Source organism: Lutra lutra, chromosome 5 (genome assembly GCF_902655055.1).
Source record: "Lutra lutra chromosome 5, mLutLut1.2, whole genome shotgun sequence".
Classification (NCBI taxonomy): Eukaryota; Metazoa; Chordata; class Mammalia; order Carnivora; family Mustelidae; genus Lutra; species Lutra lutra.
The window spans coordinates 106,979,732-106,999,887 of record NC_062282.1 but is presented as its reverse complement, the minus strand read 5'-3'; the positions used below and the strand labels follow the sequence as shown (position 1 = coordinate 106,999,887).

Genomic DNA, 20,156 nt, shown 5'->3' with positions numbered 1-20,156 from the left:
GATCTTTTATAAATCAAGTTAAATAAATGTGCTGTCTTTTCTCTAGAATAGAAAATTGAAATTGTTTTCCTTTTTTAAATGTAGGAAGTAAATGTAAAGATCATCTTTAAAGTTTTACATACATGTATTGTGTGTAGGAGTTTTTTATAGTTTAGAGCTTTTTATAGTGCAAAGTGGTATAATTGTAGGTCTTATATTAAGTATAGTCTATCCTAGATTTAATTCTTTTTTAAAATAGCTCTATCTTGACTCTAAGTTTATTTGTCTAGCTTCTTTAAGAATTTCTTTTACAGCTATTAATTTTTGGTTTTAGTATAGTGAGGTTTTTGGTTAGAGTGTTTTTCTCTTAAATGGCAGGTATCACTTATAAACAGAAAACTTACTTGTAGTTTCAGGCGGTACTACTTAAAGAGAAAAGTTCATATTTTGGTCAGTTAAAAAAATTTTTTTTCCCTTTGGCTTAAGAATAAAGATTCCTTACACCACAGCACAGTTATTTTTGCTGTCTCAAATGTGAGTGCCAGTAATAATTGTAGTCCATCTTCTAATACTCAGAATGTGCATGTTTGTAAAATGGTTTTTATTTTTATTTATTTATTTAGAGAGTGGGGAAAGGGAGAGAGAGAATCTCAAGCAGGCTCCAGTCCCAGCAAGGAGCCTGATGCATGAGGCTTGATCTCCCAACCTGGGGATCCTGATCTGAACTGAAATCAAGAGTTGGATTACTTGGGGCACCTGGGTGACTCAGTCAGTTAAGCAGCTGCCTTTGGCTCAGTTCATGATCCCAGGGTTCTGGGATCAAGTCTAGTATTGGGCTCCTTGCTCACGGGGAGCCTGGTTCTCCCTCTCCCTCTGCCTACCACTCCCCTGCTTGTGCACACATGCTCTCTCTCTCTCAAATAAATAAATAAAATCTTAAAAAAAAAAAAAAAAGAGTTGGATGCTTAACCAACTGAGCCATCCAGGTACCCTACTTCTTGAAACTTTTAAGAAATCTAGAAAACATCAGGATATTCACATGCTATTTTTTTTAACTTTTTTTTTTTTTTTTAAGATTTCAAAAATTTGTCGGAGAGAGAGAGAGAGAGAGCACAAGTGGGGAGAGCAGCAGGAAGAGGGAGCAGCAGGCTTCCTGCTGAGCAGGGAGCCCGATGTGGGGCTTGATCCCCAGGATCCTGGGATTGTGACCTGAGCTGAAGGCAGACACTTGACCAACTGAGCCACCCAGGTGTCCCTAAACTTTTTTTTTTTTTTTCAGACATTTTATTTTTAAGTAATCTCTGCACCCAGTGTGGGGATTGAACTCAGAACTCTGAGATCCAGAGTTGCGTGCTCCTCTGACTGAGCCCGCCAGGCACCCCAGGATGTGTTTGTGTTTAGCACTTATTTTTATTTTTATTTTTTTTAAAGTAGGCTCCATGCCCAACATGGGGCTTAACCTCATGACCCTGAGATCAAGAGTCACATGTTCTACCGACCATGCCAGCCAGGCGACCCCACACACTAATTTTACCCCCACCTTTGCATAGGTAATTTTATTCTCTCCTGTGGATGTCAGCAATTTCACAGACTGTAATTTGAAACGCTCAGGAAGTACATACCTGGTATTGTCACATTTCTTTACATTATGATTCAGTAACTGTTAACCAGTTATACCTATTCAATACACTGAACAAAATGATACGTTTGTTCTGTTCCCTTGTAAACAAGGCTTTTGTGCACAGTAGTAACAAATGGAATTAACTCATACTGCGGTATCATTGAGGAAAGAACTTCTCTTTAAATAACTCTTCTGTTTATAAATAAACTGATTTTTTTTTAGCACTGTAGACTTAGCACATTTACAGTCCTGATCAATAAAAAGAAACAAGACATATATATATATTTAAAGAAAATGTAGAGAGGTGGCATCTGGCTGGCTCAGTTGGCAGAGCATGTGACTCTTGAGCTCTGGGTTGTGAGTTCAAGCCCTGAGTTGGGTATAAAGATTACTTAAAAATAAAATCCTTTTTTTTTTTTTCTTTTAAATTTTTATTTGCCTGTTTGAGACGGAGAGTGAGTGAGTAGAGAGAGAACACGAGCCGGGCGGGGGCTGGTGAGGAGAGGGAGAAGCTGACTCAGGGCCAGGCCTCTGGGTGCGGAAGCCTGATAACCCAACCTAGGGTTAGGGTTAGGGCCTAGAGGCATGGCAACCTTGATCTGCCAGGGCAAAGGCAGGCTCCACTGGGAGCTGAGTTGAGGGCGCTGGTCAGGGGGCCTGTCATATTCCGGGTTTGTGGCCCCACTGAGTAAGGATCCTGATGTGGGGCTCAATGCTGGGACTCCAGGATCATGACCTGAGCCCAACACAGTCACTTAATCCACTGAGCCACCCAGGCACCACCTTAAAAATAAAATCTTACAAAAAGAATAAAAGAAAGAAAATATAGAGAAAGGGACCTTTATGGGAGACCCTTCCAGGGAAAGGAGGTAAGAAGTAAGCAAAGGATCATAGGATCGTGACGATCCTATTACTGACAGTAAAGGGACTTCGCGTCTGGCTGGAGCTTTGGACCAGGTGGCTGTTGTAGTCAGTACATGTTTGGTGACTGAGTAGCCTCAACATGCTTCTGGAGAGGATAGACATGGGGGAAACTCAACAATGTGTGCATACTACTTCTATTCAGAGCCTGCTGAGTCAACTGAAAAATGGATCTCGTTTCACTTTTTACTACTGTTTGAAGAGTACTGAAAAGAGGAGACTCTTACTACGTCATGGCACAGAGGAACCCTTTGGCCCTCCACTGGAATCTGAGGGTCTTGTTTGAAGAGGCTGCTTAGATGGGAGGGGATGCTTTTTTTTTTTTTTTTTAGATTTTATCTGTTTATCTGAGAGAGAGAGAGAGAGCACAAGCAGGGGGAGCATCAGGCAGAGGGAGAAGCAGGCTCTCTGCTGAGCAGGGAGCGTCATGTGGGACTCGATCCCACGACCTTGGGATCATGACCCGGGCCAAAGGCAGACGCTCAACCGACTGAGCCACTGTGTCCCAGGGGGTGCTTTGAAATAGCAGCAATCTAGTCTGAGTTCAGTGGGACTGTAGAGTAGGAATTTGCAATAAGAAGCCTTCACTCTTCTAAGCTACCCGAATTTTCCCCAAGTGAATGTGTCTGTGAGCTACAACAGGCTTTTGTAATGAACTCTGATTGCTTTGTCTTTTCCTTGTAAGCTCTAGATGAGCACGGGAAGAATGTGACAATCTGTGTGCCAGAGTTTGGTCAGGACCTGTACAGAGACGAAAACTTGGTTACTGGCCTGGGTACCACTCTCCTGTTCTTGTGCATCTTATATTCATGGTAAGTCTTAGGAGATACTGGAGGTCACCTTTGCAGACTTTAATATTTTGGAGGAAAATTTAAGTAAGCTTTAGCAACGGCGAAGTAGCAAAACAACTCCCAGCCGAGGAAGACGGAAAGTAGATTGAACTAAAAAATGTGTCTCACAGCATCAAACCTCAGTGTTTGGACTTCATTTTCCTGACTTGTATTTGTGCGGGTAACTGTAATAGATCTATAGTACATTGCAAGCCTTGAGGAAAGGGTTGAATATTCGTTGCTAAAGCATTATTGGAGGGCAAGGGATTACAAAGTGGGGAAGAAATGGTTTGTGCCAGAACGTTTTGGCAGCTTTCTAATCCACGGGAAATACCGTTTGTTCTGCTGCTGATGGAAAGAGTATAAAGCAGTACATACATGGTCATTTTGTGCTTGGCCCAAAAAGACAGGAAACATCCCCTTTCTTTTATAAAGCTGAAACCCACAATGCTGTTAAAGCGGGCTGTATTTCACGTGCTTGTTCGTGGTGGGGTTGGTGGCCCCTTTATTTAGAATGTTTAAAAGATTGCCCGGGGAAGGAAAGTAACGGATAGAAATTACTGATTCTGAGTACACATTTCACTGATAATGAAGCTTCCCTTCGGCAGTGACCTTTTCACATTGAGGTTTTACTTCTGTGTTTTATGTTTTATTTGTTAGGTTTCAATGTATAAAAATTTCAACTTGTCATGGGTGCATTATGGACTTCTCTGGTGGAAACTGAAGAATCCTGGTGGTGCTAGCTTATGTAAATAAAATGTCTTTCTGTGCACGCTGGCATTTTCTCTTACAGCTCCCACACTCCCTCCTGTTAGAAAGGGACCTACAAACAGACATTTTGGAGACAAGGTTTTTAGAGTACTTGTTGAGTCACGTGTTAGGCCACGGAAGTCCCTGCTTGTGTTGCAATGATTGTCCCACGGAAGGGTCTATAACACTGGTCCTCATCCTGTCCCCCACAGAGTGACAGATTGTCCTTGCAGCAGAAAGGACCACATTGACCATGTCTGGCCTTTCATTTCTATTAATTCCATAGTTGTTCACTCTGTACCTACTCTACCCAAGGCAGTGGATAGGATTCGGGCCCAAGTCAGTGAATGTTGTCAGGAAAACCATAAAGCCACCCAAATTTTGAATGCTGATTTCCAGCTCTTCTTTTTCTGAATAAGCTCTTCCTTCCTGAGTCTGTTTTTAGTGGGCTTTGGAGGGAAATAGCAGCAGCATGGCTAATTTCATCATTTATCCTTCGGGGTTTTTTCTGTATTGGCACATAAGAAATACTGCAGATTATGTGAGGCGAAAGTAGATTACTAATGAGTAATTACCACTGACTCCCCATATCGCACAAGGGCTCCCGGAGCTATGAGGTTCCTGGAGGGCTCCCCCTGTGCGGATACTGATATCCGTCTCCTCCTTCCAGCAGGCACCACGGTGTCGCAGTTTAATTACTAGCATTTGGTAACGTCTGTTGTTGGCATTTACACAGATTCCAAGTAGCTACGGTCGGCTTTGAAAATTGTTATCTTTGGGGAATATCAAACCAGTTCTACCAGCCTCCACTGTGGAGCCTCTAAATTCCGAAAGAGGTGAGGTTTTCTTTCTCATCTCTCACTCAAGAGTGGCAGTGAAAATCTGACAGGGTGAAAATTCCGTGCTGCAAAGTAACACCACGTGGCAGGTCTGTCAGCCCATGAAGTAGAATCACTGCCATCTTTCCACTGAGAGATTTATAGCAAATCGCAGCCCTGTTTCATCCAAGCAGCAAACACTTTTTCTCATGTGTGATTAGGCATTCCACAGCCCACAAAAACAGACCATTTTATTCTGTCAAATATCTGTAGAGTTTTTTTTAGTGATATAAAAACAAACAAGAGACATGGTACCTCACCATAAAACAGTGGTGATTTTTTTCTATATATGTAGATACAACTATGTATTTTTAATATATGTTTTTAAAGATTTTATTGATTTATTTGAGAGAGAGCATGTGTGCACAAGCAGGGGAGCAGTAGGCAGAGGGAGAGGGAGAAGCAGGCTCCCCACTGAGCAAGGAGCCCAATGCTGGACTCGATCCCAAGACCCTGGGATCATGACTGAGCCTAAGGCAGACACTTAACTAACTGAGCCACCCAGGTGCCCCATTTTTTTTTTTTTTTAAGGAATTTCTAGAATTTTTTTCCTTTCCTTTTTTTTTTTTTTTAAGATTTTATTTTTTAAGTGATCTCTACACCTGATATGGGGTTGAACTCACAACCCCCAGATGAAGAGTTGTATGCTCTTCTGACTGAGTCAGCTGTCCACCCCAGGAATATCTAGAATTTGTGAGAGAAATTGTAGGAAGCCTAAAGACTGCATAGGGTGAACATTACATGTTGTTACCGTAAGTCCCAAGGTTGCTTATGTTTGGGGTTAACTTTTTTGTAAGCTCCTAGAAGGCTTACTGTGTGATCTCCTTATCTGCTTCTTTAGGAGACTCCCTTGCTGGCCTCCGCGCTCAGTTTCTGTTCTCTGTCCCAAGTCCTGCTTCTGGGGCGCTCACTCTGAGTATGTTTTATCTTTGCTGTCTTAGCTTGAAGGAACGGCTCAACCTGTACCTACTCCCTGGCTTTTTAGCTGAGGCCACTCTTTCTCTAGACGCCCCTTCTGTTGTCCTCAGGCATTACTGCTATGAAGAAGTATCACAGCTTGGACTCCAGGCAGGGGTTCCCTAATGGCCTTTGTATAGGTCCATCCCCCTGACACACCTTAGGTCCCAGCCTCCACTAAACTATTCCTTAATTCTCTCCTTGGTCTTTAGATTTTGATTGAAATTGTTATTTTGTTGGCTTCAAGTTCACACCGTTCAGCCAGGCAGGATCCTGGAGTCAGTGAGGGAGCCTCAGTTCCGTCATTGTACATCAAAAGGAAACTGAAGAGCATAGAGCCTATTTCTGTGATTCTCTACTCCTAGTCTCAGGGACCCTCTCCTTGAGTCTCCTGTGCCAGGGTGCTGGGAGAGAGGCAGGTTCAAAGTAGTTTTTCCCCCTGGGATTGTTTGGAGTAAGGTCTTTCACTGAGGTTCAACGATAAGCTGGGTGCCTTGCCTCATTTTATTATTAGAAGGTATGTGTGTGGGACGCCTGGGTGGCTCAGTTGGTTAAGCGGCTGCCTTCGGCTCAGGTCATGATCCCAGCGTCCTGGGATCGAGTCCCACATCGGGCTCCTTGCTGGGCAGGGAATCTGCTTCTCCCTCTGCCTCTGCCTGCCTCTCTGTCTGCCTGTGCTCGCTCGCTCTCTCTCCCTCTGTCCCTGACAAATAAATAAATAAAATCTTTAAAAAAAAAAAAAAAAAGAAGGTATTTGTGCTATAAAATGGCCCCAGCTATTTCAGTTTTAACCATGCTTATGAGAAAAATAATTATTTATTATTTAAATGTTTAGGAATTTGAATTTGAAATGAGAAAAACTGAGAATTCTTATTAAATGTGAAACAATTTGCTAATTCAAAATGAAACATTCATGGCAATAAGGCCAACCGGGTAGAAATAAGGACATGGTTGGTAAGAGAATTGGAGAGAAGATTGGCTTAAACCAAGAAGAGTTGGCAAATCATGGTGTCTGTCCTTTTGGTGCGTTCTGTGTCTGCTACCTTTATTTAAGAAAGGAGGACAAGTTAAGAAAAAAAAAAAATGAAGAAGGAATATACAAGCTTTATTTTGAGAATCCTGCTGCTCCCTCACCTACCAGATAGAAATCTTCCTGGCTGTACGTTAGGGACATGGCCAGGCCTCCCCCCTCAGTTCACATAGGACTGTCATCTCCTTTGGGAGCTGTGAGTCACCAGTTATACTGTGCATCGGGGACATAACTGAACTTCACACAAAGGGTGGGACTAGTCATGAGATCTCCCGAGGGCCCTGTAAGTTTGTCAGGGAGGAGAATCCGTGGTCTCCCAACAGGAAAGTCTGGACCTGTTCTCTAGAGATTTTCTTTGATCTAGGAGAGTTTGGCCAATTCCAAAAGCAGCTGAAGCAGGTGTGGAGGGCCACCTGCATTTTGAATCATTCTGCCAATACAGAAGAGGCCCTAGGCATGGCAGTGATGGTGGGGGGATGGGCAGACGGGAGACAATTTTTTTGCTTTTCGCAATAGCTTCAAGACACTGCTGGATTCTTGTGAGTGGGGCCTAGAGATAGTCAACGGGCTATGACTTGTCTGTACAGTGAAGCTCTGTCCCAACCAAATGTGGTCATTGTCCTTCCGCACCACACAAGAAGCAATGGGTGAAAGTTGCTCTTGCCTTATCCCTGGAAGGGAAGAGCTTCTGCATAATCCAGGAGTTGTTGTTTAGCAAAGTGTCTTGCACTCACCAAACAGAGGGGTCTGAGTAATAGAGTGCAGACAATAAGAATTTCCTAAGCTTTTAAGGAGTTTGGAAAAACAGTGTGTCCTTGTTAATTCCAAGAAGAGTATTTTATGGGTAAAGACCATGACTGAATTATAATAGTATTTTATAATGGCATCTTACTTGTAGAAGTTCTCTGTCATTAATGATGAACTGAATGCAGGTATTTATTTGTTTTTAAAACTAAATTCAATTAATTAATATATAGTGTGTTATTAGTTTCAGAGGTAGAGGTCAGTGATTCATCAGTCGTATGTAACACCCATTGCTCATTACATTACACACCCTCCTCATTGCCCATTACCCGGTTACCCCATCCCCCCACCAACTTCCCCTCTAGCAGCCCTCAGTTTGTTTCCTAGAGTTAAGAGTCTCTTATGTTTATCTCCCTCTCTGGTTTCATCCCATTTTATTTTTCCTTCCCTTCCCCTATGATCCACTGTTTTGTTTCTTAAATTCCCATAATGAGTGAGATCATATGATAATTGTCTTTTCTGATTTATTTCACTTAGCATAATACGCTCTAGTTTCATCCACATTGTTGCAAATGGCAAGATCCTGCTCTTTTTGATTGCTGAGTAATTGAATATAGGTATTTAGAAAAAAGAACAAAAGCTTCCCCATTCAGTGCTCTCTGACGATGGAAGTAAGTTGGCAGAGGTGCCAGAATCAAAAGCTTTGTTGTTCTTGAAACCATTTTATTCCAAAGAATTTGCAAAAGTACAGTATTTATTCTAATGCTTTTAAAGAAAGAATACCATCCTTTAGGTGAAAATTGGAGAAAAAATTGATCTCTTTCTAAGAAGTTACATTTTCCTCCACAGAAATGATACACTATTAAATCATAACTCACATGCTGAAAATACAGCACGCTTTTACATGCAGGAGCGAGGGGAATGTGTTTCTTGGGTGTACCGCCATTGGAAAGTATCTCTAAAATTCCTCTGACAAGGCTTGAAGTCAGGAAGCAGGAGTGGTTGGGCCTAGATCAGCATCCCATCTCGCAGAAGTGAAAGTGATGCTATTGGACTTAGTGGCCCACAAAGGAAGCAGTGTGCTTGGATCCCAGAGGACCTTTTTGTGCGGAAGGCTTTTTATTGTTTATTTGCATTTCATTGATCTCTTCTGTCTTTGAGAAGGAGGATGAGAATGAGCAGAGAAGGCAGTGTTGCCTCATGGGGTTTATTTGGTTGAAACCAGTCTGCTAATTCCTGCTTCTCCCATGGCCACACCCCCCACCTACCCCCAGGCTGGGACAGAGGATGCCAGAGGTTAGAGACTGTTGTCTTTTTCACTGAGTCCCCAGGGCTTGGAACAGGGCCTGACACATGGCCGGCCTTCAGTAAATATTTGCTAAATGAACTTACAGAGTTAGCTGGAACCCTGAGTGTTATATATATTTCTGTTTGCTTAAAATGTTCCCTTTTTCCCCCCAAAAGAAATACCTCTTTCACCCCTATAAGCCAGATTTTATAATATTTTACTCTCTGGGTATAGGGAGAGTGGCGAGAAGAATTTTTTTTTTTTTTTCCTAATCACACTGATAGCTAGTCTGTTGAATTTCTGAACAGAAAACCTTGTTCTGCCAAAGGCTGATTATCATAGTAAATAACTGTGACCTTTGCTTTCCATGCCTTTGCCTTTTTTGTTTTAATGCCATCTCTGGGTTCTTTCATTGGTTTTGATCCCTTCTAAGTGAGACTAATCAAAAGTTGTAGAAACATAAAATGGAAATCAGAAAATCCTTTTGGCTTGGTGTTTTGAGGGAGGAGAGGTGAAAATCAAGATGATAGGACCAAAAGATACCTTATCTCTTTATTGACAAACTTCTCTTGCTTAGAATGATCTAATGCAATCTGTGTAAAAAGACAACTGTAGAATTGGTCTGTCAGTTTTGGAGTAAAGCGGAATTTTGAAATAGACAATTCTTTTTAAGGAGCCAGAGCTGGACACCATGAGCCTCTCATGAGAGCACTGGCCAAGGGGCTCTGCCCTTCCTTGGACGGAATATAATGTGTGTGTTTGTTTCTTAGCTTGACATCGACAACAAGGTCAAGTTCTGATGCTTTGCAGGGGCGATACGCAGCTCCAGAACTGGAAGTAAGTTCATTTCCCTCCCTAGCCCTACTTCATCTCAGAAGACCCATTTTTCAGGAAGGCTCTTTCTGTGTGTTTGTGTCTTTATTGATCTGCATTCCATGATCCCATTTTTCTCCTCAGGAAAGAACACAATTTTTGTACAGAAAAAAATAATGTAGAGACGATGGGATTAAAATGAATCTTTGATTTTCATCCAACAGAATCAGCCTCTAGTGTGGCCTTGCTCCCCCTCTGGGTTGCTTTGTTGGGCTGCTCTCTGTGTTTTCCTCCTGTCATAATGGAGTGTGTGTGTGCGTGTGTGTGTTAACTTCTAGTCCATTCTTCTCCAGAACAGCTATTACACATAACCTTACGGTCATGCTGTGTATGAAGGCCACAGACAGGTATAACACAGAAAGGAAGGAACGAGCATCCCTCCCTGCCACACTGCTGAGCATTGTCTACACGTTAGCTTGTCTCATTGCATCGGTTCGGTCAGGTGGGCATTTCTGGGTAAGGACCTGGGAGCAGTAGAGGTCCAGAGAATCAGGGGGCTTAGCAGTAGATACCTTTTGGTTAGCAGAAAGCCTGTCACTTCCTTACTTGTGCCACAGTCTTTTGCAGAGGCCCTTGGAACATCCATCAAGGTCAGAAAAGGGCTAATCCCGTGGAGGCAGCCAGGAAAAGGCTGACCCCAGGGATGGAAGGAACACAGGGTTCCAATAATGGCTGAGACTTCACAGCACTTGTTACGTGCCAGGCGCTGTTCTAAGCACTGTATTTGTGATCGCATTTCAACCCTGTAAAAACCCAGTAAGGGCTTTATAAACTCTGTTTAAACAGAAGGGAGAGACAGAAAAGTTATTTAAGCTTCTGATTTGCTGGCACTGTGACCTGGGCACCCTGGCTCCTGAGTCCATGTTCCCGAACTCTGCTGTGAGAGCTCAGTGCCGGCTCCCAGCCCTGCTGCAGACCTCGCCTGACCCCCAGCCCTCCACCCCCCCCTTGCCATGTCCTCAGAGCTTTCCCCGGATGGAGGAGCCCTGGTATGTGTCCAGATACAGACACTCTTCTCTGCAGCTGGGGCTGTGGGGACGGTCTCTCCTGCACCTGACCTGGAGACAGTGAACATTATGAAGGGTTGTCAGGCTGCCAGCAGCATTCAACGGCTCTTTCTGTCCCTTAAAAAAGGAGAAGGCTCTGCTGAGTCTGAATAGGTTACTGCTTCCTACACAGAAGAGAAGGGTCTCTAGAAGGGACGCGTTTGTTCTCACCACGACCGGGTGACCACCTGCTGGCTGGGGTTGTGCGCAGTGGCTTCAATATCCCTATTGTGCAGAGCGCAAGCGCGAAGAATAGCACGTCCCCAAGTTAGACTAAAGAGGATGTTTTTATTCTCGTGCTAAGGAAAGTGTCCCAGTGTTTTCTTCTGAACTGGAGAGCATGCAAAACGGAAGTTGGTTTGCTCTCCTTTGTATCAGGTTTCGCAGGATATACCTTTGAAAGAGAGAGTTAGTAGTTTCTTATGCTAAGTTAAGTTTCAGAAGAACCAGGACCCCAGGATACCATGTCTTGAGCCCCTTGCGTGATTAGTGGATCTTAGACTGTGTCACCTGATCCAAGATTCTGTCGAGTCCATTCCCTCTATTAGAAGTGTCCCTGATGTAGTAGGGAAACAGGGGTTTGGCCTTGCGGCATATAGGCTGGAGCTCCTATGTCCTTGTCCCTGGCTCTCTGTTCTTTCCAGTACAAATACTGTCAGCCTGAGAGTGCCAAGGACCCAGCACTTCCCAGCAGGTCTTGCTATGTAGAATGTTCCTTTTTAATTGTTTGTTTAAGATTTTATTTATTTGAGAAAGAGAGAGAAAAACCATGAGCGGGGGAAGGGCAGAGGGAGAAGCAAGGATCCTGATTCCCTGCTGAGCAGAGAGCCCAATGCAGGGCTCGATCCCAGGACCCTAAGATCATGACCTGAGTCGAAGGCAGACACCCAACCCACTGAGCCACCCGGGTGCCCCAACGTGTAATGTTTCTTACTCTGGTTACCAGAGCCTTTCTGAAATCATGTATTAATTTTTCGTAATCCAGTTTTTTATTAGTTTATTATTTTGACTAGGTCAGAAACATGGTACAAAATTTAAAAGGTGCCAGAGACTCTTCAAAGGAAAGTATCCCCTCCATCCAACCCGGTCCCCAGCACCTCTGCCTCTGTAGAGACAGGTAGTTGAGCAGCCTGATTTCTTCGGCAATGTAGGCGGACCTCCTGCTTCCAGACCTCTTAGCTTGGCCATTTCTGATTCTGCCAGCTCCACTGTCTCCCACACCTAGCAAGTATAGCAAATCGTCACCAGGAATGAGTTCTGTGGCGGGGGGACCAGTCTTGTTCACCTTGTGTTTCAGGCTGAGTTTTCCAGAAGCAGCTGCCAAGGCAGAGTTGAGGTGCAGGGTGTCCCTTAGGGATCAACATTGGTGGAAGGGAAGGAGGCAAGATTGGGCGAAGTTAAAAGGCCCCAGAGGTGGGACAAAGCCTCTGTTGACCCCTTCAGTGCCCCAGAGCAGATATGACCCATCAGAGCTGTCGCCAAGGGTCAGTGGCTGCACCTCTACCTCCCTGCCTCAAGCAGCCAGTTCAGCATGGGTTGCCTGAGAAGGCTGGCCCTGTGGCTGAGGGAACGCCTGGGAGCTGCCATCTAGAGGCTGTGCCCAACACTCCCAGGGAGCTGAGTGAGCACTAAGTGAGCACCGCTCAAGGGGACCTGGGTGGCTCACCTCCGTGTCTGTTTCCTGTCACCAGCACTGAAGCACTTGGGAAGAACAGATGCTTAATCAGATCCTTTGAAAGGGGTCCATGAGCGCAGTTCCGAGCCTGGCCTCGGGTTCGCACGGAGGGCTTGACACAGCACAGGGATGGCCTTCGTGCCTTCCTGACGGTAGAAACGCCACCTGACGCTGTTGGGTTTTGCCTTTGCAGGTAGCCCGCTGTTGCTTTTGCTTCGGCCCTGATGGAGAGGGTAAGTAGACAACCTCCCTCCCATGCTCTAGTCTGTAGGTGTTTGGGATTCACACCCGGATAACTTGAATGGTAAGAGGAAGGTTTTCTTCCAGAGCTGGTATACTGTTGCTCTACTTTCACATTCTTTCTGAGCGATCGATCGCTGGCTGTATTCATGTTGGTATTCTGGCCGGCTCATATGTAAGGTAAATTCTAAGTGAGACTTAGAGGAGGGAGTACATTTTCCAAAGGAATGAAAATTTTGAAAATTTCTCTGCTTTAACTTCTTTCTTTCTTGGACTGGAGCATCCTGGGACTTGAAAACACATGTCATGCCCTTTCACTTCCCTCTGAGCTGAGCATGGGTTTTCCATTTATATGGGCTCTCTTCTGCTCTGTTCAAATGAATGTGAGGTTGGGAAACTTACCCTGTGCAGAACGGTCCTGGGGGTGGGTGAGGGTTCTGCACAGAGGGTGTGGATGAAATCGCCTGAGGCTACACATGGCTTCTGCCATCTTTCTTTACTCACCAGCCCCTGGGGTGGAAATGAGTGAGCGTGGCTCTGCGGGGGCAGCAGGCGTGCATGTGTCCACTCAATGAGCTTGCGCTCGCTTTGTGCCTCACAGACACTGAAGAGCAGCAGAACGTGAAGGAGGGACCGCGGGTCATTTATGATGAGAAGAGAGGCACCGTGTATAGCTACTCCTATTTCCACTTCGTGTTCTTTTTGGCTTCCCTCTATGTGATGATGACCGTCACCAGTTGGTTCAAGTGAGTGGCCCATTGTCTTAGACATTTAAGAAGGGACAGTCGTTAGACAATCAAGTTAAGCCCTGTTCTTTAAGTGCTGGGAGCCACACTGAGTCCCAGATCCAATCTCCTGGAGTCATTTAACTCTTCTCCAAGTCCTGCTATTCTCACCTACACGGAAACAGTCCTGGGGTCTCAACAGTCTGCAGACATGCTTTTAATCCTGGGACTTCCTGATCCTCATGCCCCACAACCCGTGCTATGGTAGCACATATTCCTTCATTCCTTTTCTGTGCATTTACAAGCCTGTGCGATTTTTTAAAAAGATTTTATTTATTTATTTGACAGACAGCGAGAGGGAGAATGCAAGCAGTGGGAGTGGGAGAGGGAGAAGCAGGCTTCCTGCCCAGCAGGGAGCCTGATGTGGGGCTCGATCCCAGGACCCAGGGATCCTGACCTGAGCCAAAGGCAGCCCTTTAACAACTGAGTCTCCCAGAAGCCCCCAAGCCTGTGCAATCTTTAAAACATAGATACAATTATATGTGTTTCCCCTTGAGCTTTTTTTTTTTTTTCTTTTGCTTTGTTTTGTCTTTTAAACTTGGTAATCCATGATGGATCTCACTTTCCCTGTCACTACATAGAAATTCTTTTTAATTCTTTTTGGATCATTTTTCACTGAATCAGTTTTGTGTTATAACTCAGAATATGCATGGGATAGACATTTAGGCTCATTGTGCTTTATTTTATCCATTCACGCAGCAACTATCCAAGCAGTTCCTACATGCTGCCCCTTTATAAATGGCTGGCTTATAATCTAGTGGAGGAGACAGCCTGTGATCCAAATGCAGTAGGCAGATGGCACTGACTATTAGGGAGAAAAAAGAGGAAGAGGAATGAGGAATACCAGGTGGGGCTTGGGGATGCTGGGGCCAGCAGAAGGCTTCGTCGGGGAGATTTTTTCCAGAATATCCTAGGAAGAAGAGAGGAGGAGGAAGCTTCTAATGCATCCCCAATGCATCTAATGCTTTGGTAATTCCTGGCAAGTTTTGGCATGGCAAGCTTGATGGAGGGGCCTATAATTAATAAGGCAGAAAATAACAGATGTTGTCAAGAATATGGGAAAAATTAGAATATTTTACAAAAACTCCTGCTAGGATCGTAAACACGGTGCAGCCACTTTGGAAAACACTTTGGCAGTTCCTCAAAATGTTAAACACAGTTATGGTAGGATCTGGCTGTTCGAATCCCAGGTATATTCCCAACAGGAAGAAGAAGTGTGGTCACACAGAAACTTCTACACACACGTTGATAGTAGCATCACTTACAACAGACAAAAAGTAGAAACCTCCCAAATGGCTATTAGCTGATGAATGGATAAACAAAATACGTTATCTCCATACAGTAGAATAATACTCAGCAATAAAAAGGAATCAAGTATTGATCCATGCTACAACATGAATAAATCTTAAAAACCAGTCACAAGAGGGCTACATGATTCCATTTATATGAAATATCCGGAATAGGCGAATCCAGAGAGACAGAAAGTCAAGTAGATCAGTGAATGCCAGGGGCTGGAAGGAGGTGGGGAGATGGTGTACACTTTAAATAATGTGAGTCGTATCTGAATCGAGCTGTTAGAAAAAAGAAAATAAAACAGAACAACAGAAAGACTGGAGACTATGGGAGCAGGGAGACCCCTTCTGGAAGAGACCTCCCCTCTGCCCGTTCTCTTCTTGCTCTGACAACAGTTGGCTCTTGTTTCCACAGCTATGAAAGTGCCAACATCGAAACCTTCTTCAGCGGAAGCTGGTCCATCTTCTGGGTCAAGATGGCCTCTTGCTGGATGTGTGTGCTCTTATACCTGGCGACCCTGGTCGCTCCCCTCTGCTGTCCCTCTCGGCAGTTCTCCGTGTGAGGAGAACCTGAGCCGGCCTGCCGGTTGGAAGTGACATGCTTTGAAGAAGTGTCCCAGGGGTCTGAGCCATGACTGGTGCTTTGTGAAAAGCTGGCATCCTCTGGCTGGTTTGAGTGAGTCTGAAAAAGGCTTTCAGAGGGGGAAAAAAAAAATCACCTGATTGACTTTTTAATTTGGAAAATCAAGAGAAAGAACCATTTTACTCCAAAAGAATTGAAATTCAAATCAACCAAGCTGATCCTGAGGGATAATATATTTTGTATGTGTCTTAGCCCTAAAAACTGGAATAGAAATTAGGCTAGTATTTTCCTTCTGTATTTTTTTTTTTTTTTTTTTACCAAAACAGAGTTTGGGGCACAACAGGGATAAATCTGCCCTTGTCATTCTTATCCTTGGAATAGAAAAACTTGCCAAAATCTCAAGCCCTCAGCCCCTGACAGAATGCAGACCTCTGTCATGCACCTCAGTCGGGACCCTCGTCTGCAGCGGGCTCTGCAGCCAGCACTTGTCCTGCTGCCCCCAGCTACTTGGTATTTATAGGGTACAAGAGGAAGCACCTGCTTTGAACTCCACCCTTGTGCTGTTTCCTCCTGGTCCCCAGACGTTTCCCTTTGAAGCTGTGGTGCTGGGAATCACAACTTCACTCTCTACCCTTGCCCTTCCCAGAGGTCCCCCATCCTGTCTGGCCTCGCTGTCTTTGCTATAATGTGAAAAAGCACAATTTGCCGTCATTACCGTGTGGTTCCCCCACTGTACTATTCGTTCCTGATCCGAGTTCCGGCAATAATCATGACTCCTGTTTGTGGTGGTGTTCACATGATTATAGAACAATATCCATGTTGTTTTCTTTGCCTGAACGGTGGAAGGCTATCGTTCTTACTTGTTTCTACTATTAATTTTAACAGTACTCTAGGACCTTACCTGAAAAGTCGCTTCTTGACCGAAGCCCACGGCACCTCTCTTTTTTTGTGAAAGTCAGCCAGTTTCTTTTCCACCTCGAGGCCTTTGAAGTTATAAAAGCATAAGGGCTCTTGTTTCCTGGATCTGGAATGTGAATGATAATACTTACTGTGGTTTTTGGAGTAAATTTGCTGAGGTGAGGATTCCAAGCAGCACGTCAAACTGGGCTGACCAGATAAGGCCTATTGTACAAGTTGTCGAAGTGGCCAAATATACTTAAAAGAAACGATGGGGGGTTGGGGGCTGGGGGATGGGTAGTGGGGAGGTGGGTATTTAATTAAGCCATAAGCAACATCCACAGAGATTTCCAAAAATACAAACTTGTAAAGTAATCCTCGTAAGAGATTTGACTTTATGCAGCTGCCCAAGAAGATACTCATGTTCAGTGTTGATGTCTGTCTTCAGTCAGGGAAGAGTTTTCTCAGCAGAAAGTCCGTCAGGGACCCCAGTGGAGATGTAGTGCTGAGGCTCCTGTGAGTGCCCTGTAAGGGTGGAGAGGGTCCTCTCGAGCTCTCTGGCACAGAGGGTCTGAGAATAGAGATACTTGGCCTGTCCTTTGTTTATCCTGCCCAGTTGGGCAGAATCGGGTCTCAGTGTGCCAAAATGCTGGCCTGGAGAATTAGATTCTTCATTTCTGCTCCTTTGCCCTCCTCCCAGGAACACAAGCGGGGAGACAACTTCAGTGGACGAATTCTTCTAGAATCTTGCCTTATTTCTCATGTTTGAGATTCCGTTTTGAAAGGCACTCGTCTATGAGTGAGAGCCTTGTTTTGCAAACTTTATCCAATTTCTTATTTTAGGCCAGAAGCTCTTCGAGCTTGGCAGTTGAAAGGTCCTCTGGCGTCACAGAATGGAAAGCCGTCACACGCAGCCCGTGTTAAGCCCGTCGGCCTGGGAGCTCTGTGGGTCGGGAACAGGTTGAGGGACTGGGCTGTGTGTGGGAGCCCCCGGCAGGAACTGTGGCAGTGGCTAGCATGGTGACGCTGGGCAGTAAGCCGAGAGTGGCTTTAGGAAAGACCTCGAGAAGAGTCCCATCAAAAGCTGGGATGCTAGTTTCATTGCGTTTTCTTCCTGCCGGCGTGTAGCTGCTTTGGGCAGCCAACTATGTGACTTGAGAACTGGCCTCAGGGCAGGTCACGGTCCAGCTGACAAGGCTCCTGTTCCTTGGCTGGCCTTTGTTGGCAGGCTTCCCCTGCAGAAAGAAGCTTAGGGAAACAGGAAGGAAAGGACATTCGTTGCCAGTGGCAGGGCCCTCAGAGTTTCCTTCTTCAGCTGGCCCAGCCAAACCGTGCTCACCAGCTGCTTCAAATTAGTTTGTGACCCAAAGTTCTTCTTAAAGTGTAGTCTGATGGAAGACCTAGAGTTGCGGTCACTGTGATTTTTATCCTCAACAGAATCGAAGCAAGTTTATCTGAACGATGGGAGAGATGTGAATATACTCGAAGGACTGAGGGCATATAAATAAGTTGACTTTAATGATTATTAATTGTTATAAACAGTACTCAGGTGATGAGTTAATGTTTGTGGGTATAAAGAACCTACATTCTCCTGCTATTGTGATTTGAGAAACTGGAAAAATTGTGTCAATTGCTTTCAGTTGCTGTAATGATGCTGTTCATTGGATAAGTTCACTGATCTCTTTTTAAAATAATTTTGCTTCCTCCACCTTTCTGTACATGATTTTAAAAAGTACATTCCCAGTAGCTGCTGGTCAGACTCCTTTAGTGATGCGAAAGAAATTTTTTTTAAAAACTATGTATATGTTTCTTTTGTGCTATTCCTTAGATATGGAAATATTTTCCCCTCTCATTTTCATGAGTAAAAACACTAGGTGGGGGAAGGGATTCTTCTGGGAATGTTGCTGTATACCTAGATGGGTTATCTGAGTTAAGGCTGGAGACTTTTCTGTCAAAAGCTTTTGGAAACCCGATTCGGTCCTTACTGGGTTGAGTTTTTTGTAATAATGGTTAGCGAGTTTTGCTTTTGTCCTCTCCGTTCTTGGGAAATAGCTTGAAAGAATTGTTCCCCAGAGGTGTTTGGGGCTCTTTCTTGGAGTTGAAGGACTGTGTGCATGTGGGCTGTTGGACGGAGGGGTTACGGAGATTTGGGGTTCTGGTGCCCATCAGGAATGGCCAGCAGTTGGGCCCCCACACCTCATTTTTTAAAATTTCCAGTTCCTCAGAGGATCCTTCATTCTGGGTGACCTTCATGTAGCGCTAATGCCCACCCTCGCCCCCCTATTGTCCCCCTCTGCCTATTTAAGATTATGTACTTATTTAATTTTAGCCAGAAGTTTATCACCATTGGTGCTTCATGTTACCCTGCAAAGGGAATTCCAGAGCCTTTGTTTAAGCCACCTGGGCTTTTTTTCTCCTTTGACTGCCTTTCTAAATAGCATTTCATTTCAGTGTATATTTGTGTTCTACACCTCTTGGAAATGAAATCAGTTTTAACCTATAATGAAGAAGGGTGTGACCTTGGGCTACGACCCTGACTGTCCAGAGAGAACACTGGGTCCTCCTTAATCAGGGACAGTGCAGGAGTCCCTCAGCTCATGGAATTCTCTGTAGGATACTCTCCTAATAGGACTAACTCCCTCTGCTTTTTTCTTAAGGTCACCATGTTTCCTGCCTTCTTTACAATGCTTGTAAAGCCTCAGACACATTCATCTCGGTGTTGCATTTCAGGCAGAGATGGGCTCTCTCATGTTGGAGAGCTACAGAGCTAGAGAGCTGTTTACATAGATCTTTCCAACTAACGCTGGTCATTCTAGAGATCTTCACCTTTTAAAAATTTTCTTCCTCAGTAAATCATTTGCAGAGGCATTCATTTTGAAAGGGGGAAATATTTGGCTTTTACCAAAGAGGGTTTTTTGTTATTAAACAAAATTCCTTCAGAAAAACTTAATTGGGTAAGGATATATTAAAACCACATATGTCCAAATCTGCTTCTTTAGGAGTTTAGTCATATTTATGTGAGTAAAATGAGGAAGAGCTCTTTAAGGTAATCCTCTGGGTGAAGGATCCTGGGAAGTTCTCTCAGGTGAAGAAAGTTTGCAACAGATGTGTAATATATGTCTTGAGAGTTATTTATAAGAAATTTAAGAGGATTGTTTTGGTTTCCTATATTAAAGATTTATGTTCTTTTTTTACTTTTGCAAAAAAAAAATTTTACGAAAGTTTTATAATTGTAACATTGTTAATTTTTTAAAACTTTTCCAAAACAACTAGTTGTAACTGAATTATGGGTTTATGTTTTGCTCTATTTAGAATTTGAAATGTAGTATGTGTGATAAATTTACTGTTTGAAATTTATAATAGCCTTGGATATGGTTAGAGTTTTGGTAACTTTTTTAAAAGTTATTTTCTTCCCTTGAGTCACAAAGGCAACTGTGGGTTTATATTTGTTTTTTGAATGCTAATTTTTCTATGAAGTGTCTGAAGTTGACCAGTCTTTTCCTATGTAGAAAACTCGGAACTTGTTAACTCTGTACTTTAATAAAAATTAAAATGGAAAACTACGTTGCTGTTGTTTTGATTTTTGGGTTTTTTTGTAATTAGAAGTCCTCCAGGTGGTATTTTCCAAAGATGTTGCCTTCAGGTGTTAATCATCTTTCTCTCAAGCTCATAGAATCTTTTCTGATTCTTAATAGTGAAAATAAAAACATGAAAACCCAACTTTTTTGTTTCCTTCACTCCCCCCACCCCACAGCTTTTGTGGGCTC

At 43.9% G+C, this 20,156-nt stretch overlaps 1 protein-coding gene across 1 annotated transcript in view; it reads left to right on the top strand.

The window, feature by feature from the left end:
* The window catches only part of SERINC5 (serine incorporator 5), a 101,039-nt gene extending 81,087 nt beyond the window's left edge, over positions 1–19,952 (top strand). The window contains exons 8-12 of the mRNA XM_047730216.1: positions 3,207–3,333; positions 9,769–9,835; positions 12,786–12,825; positions 13,434–13,578; positions 15,325–19,952. Coding sequence (XP_047586172.1) covers positions 3,207–3,333; positions 9,769–9,835; positions 12,786–12,825; positions 13,434–13,578; positions 15,325–15,472 — 527 coding nt within the window. The 3' untranslated portion in view covers positions 15,473–19,952. The remainder of the gene's footprint in view (positions 1–3,206; positions 3,334–9,768; positions 9,836–12,785; positions 12,826–13,433; positions 13,579–15,324) is intronic.
* Positions 19,953–20,156: the final 204 nt, after the last annotated feature.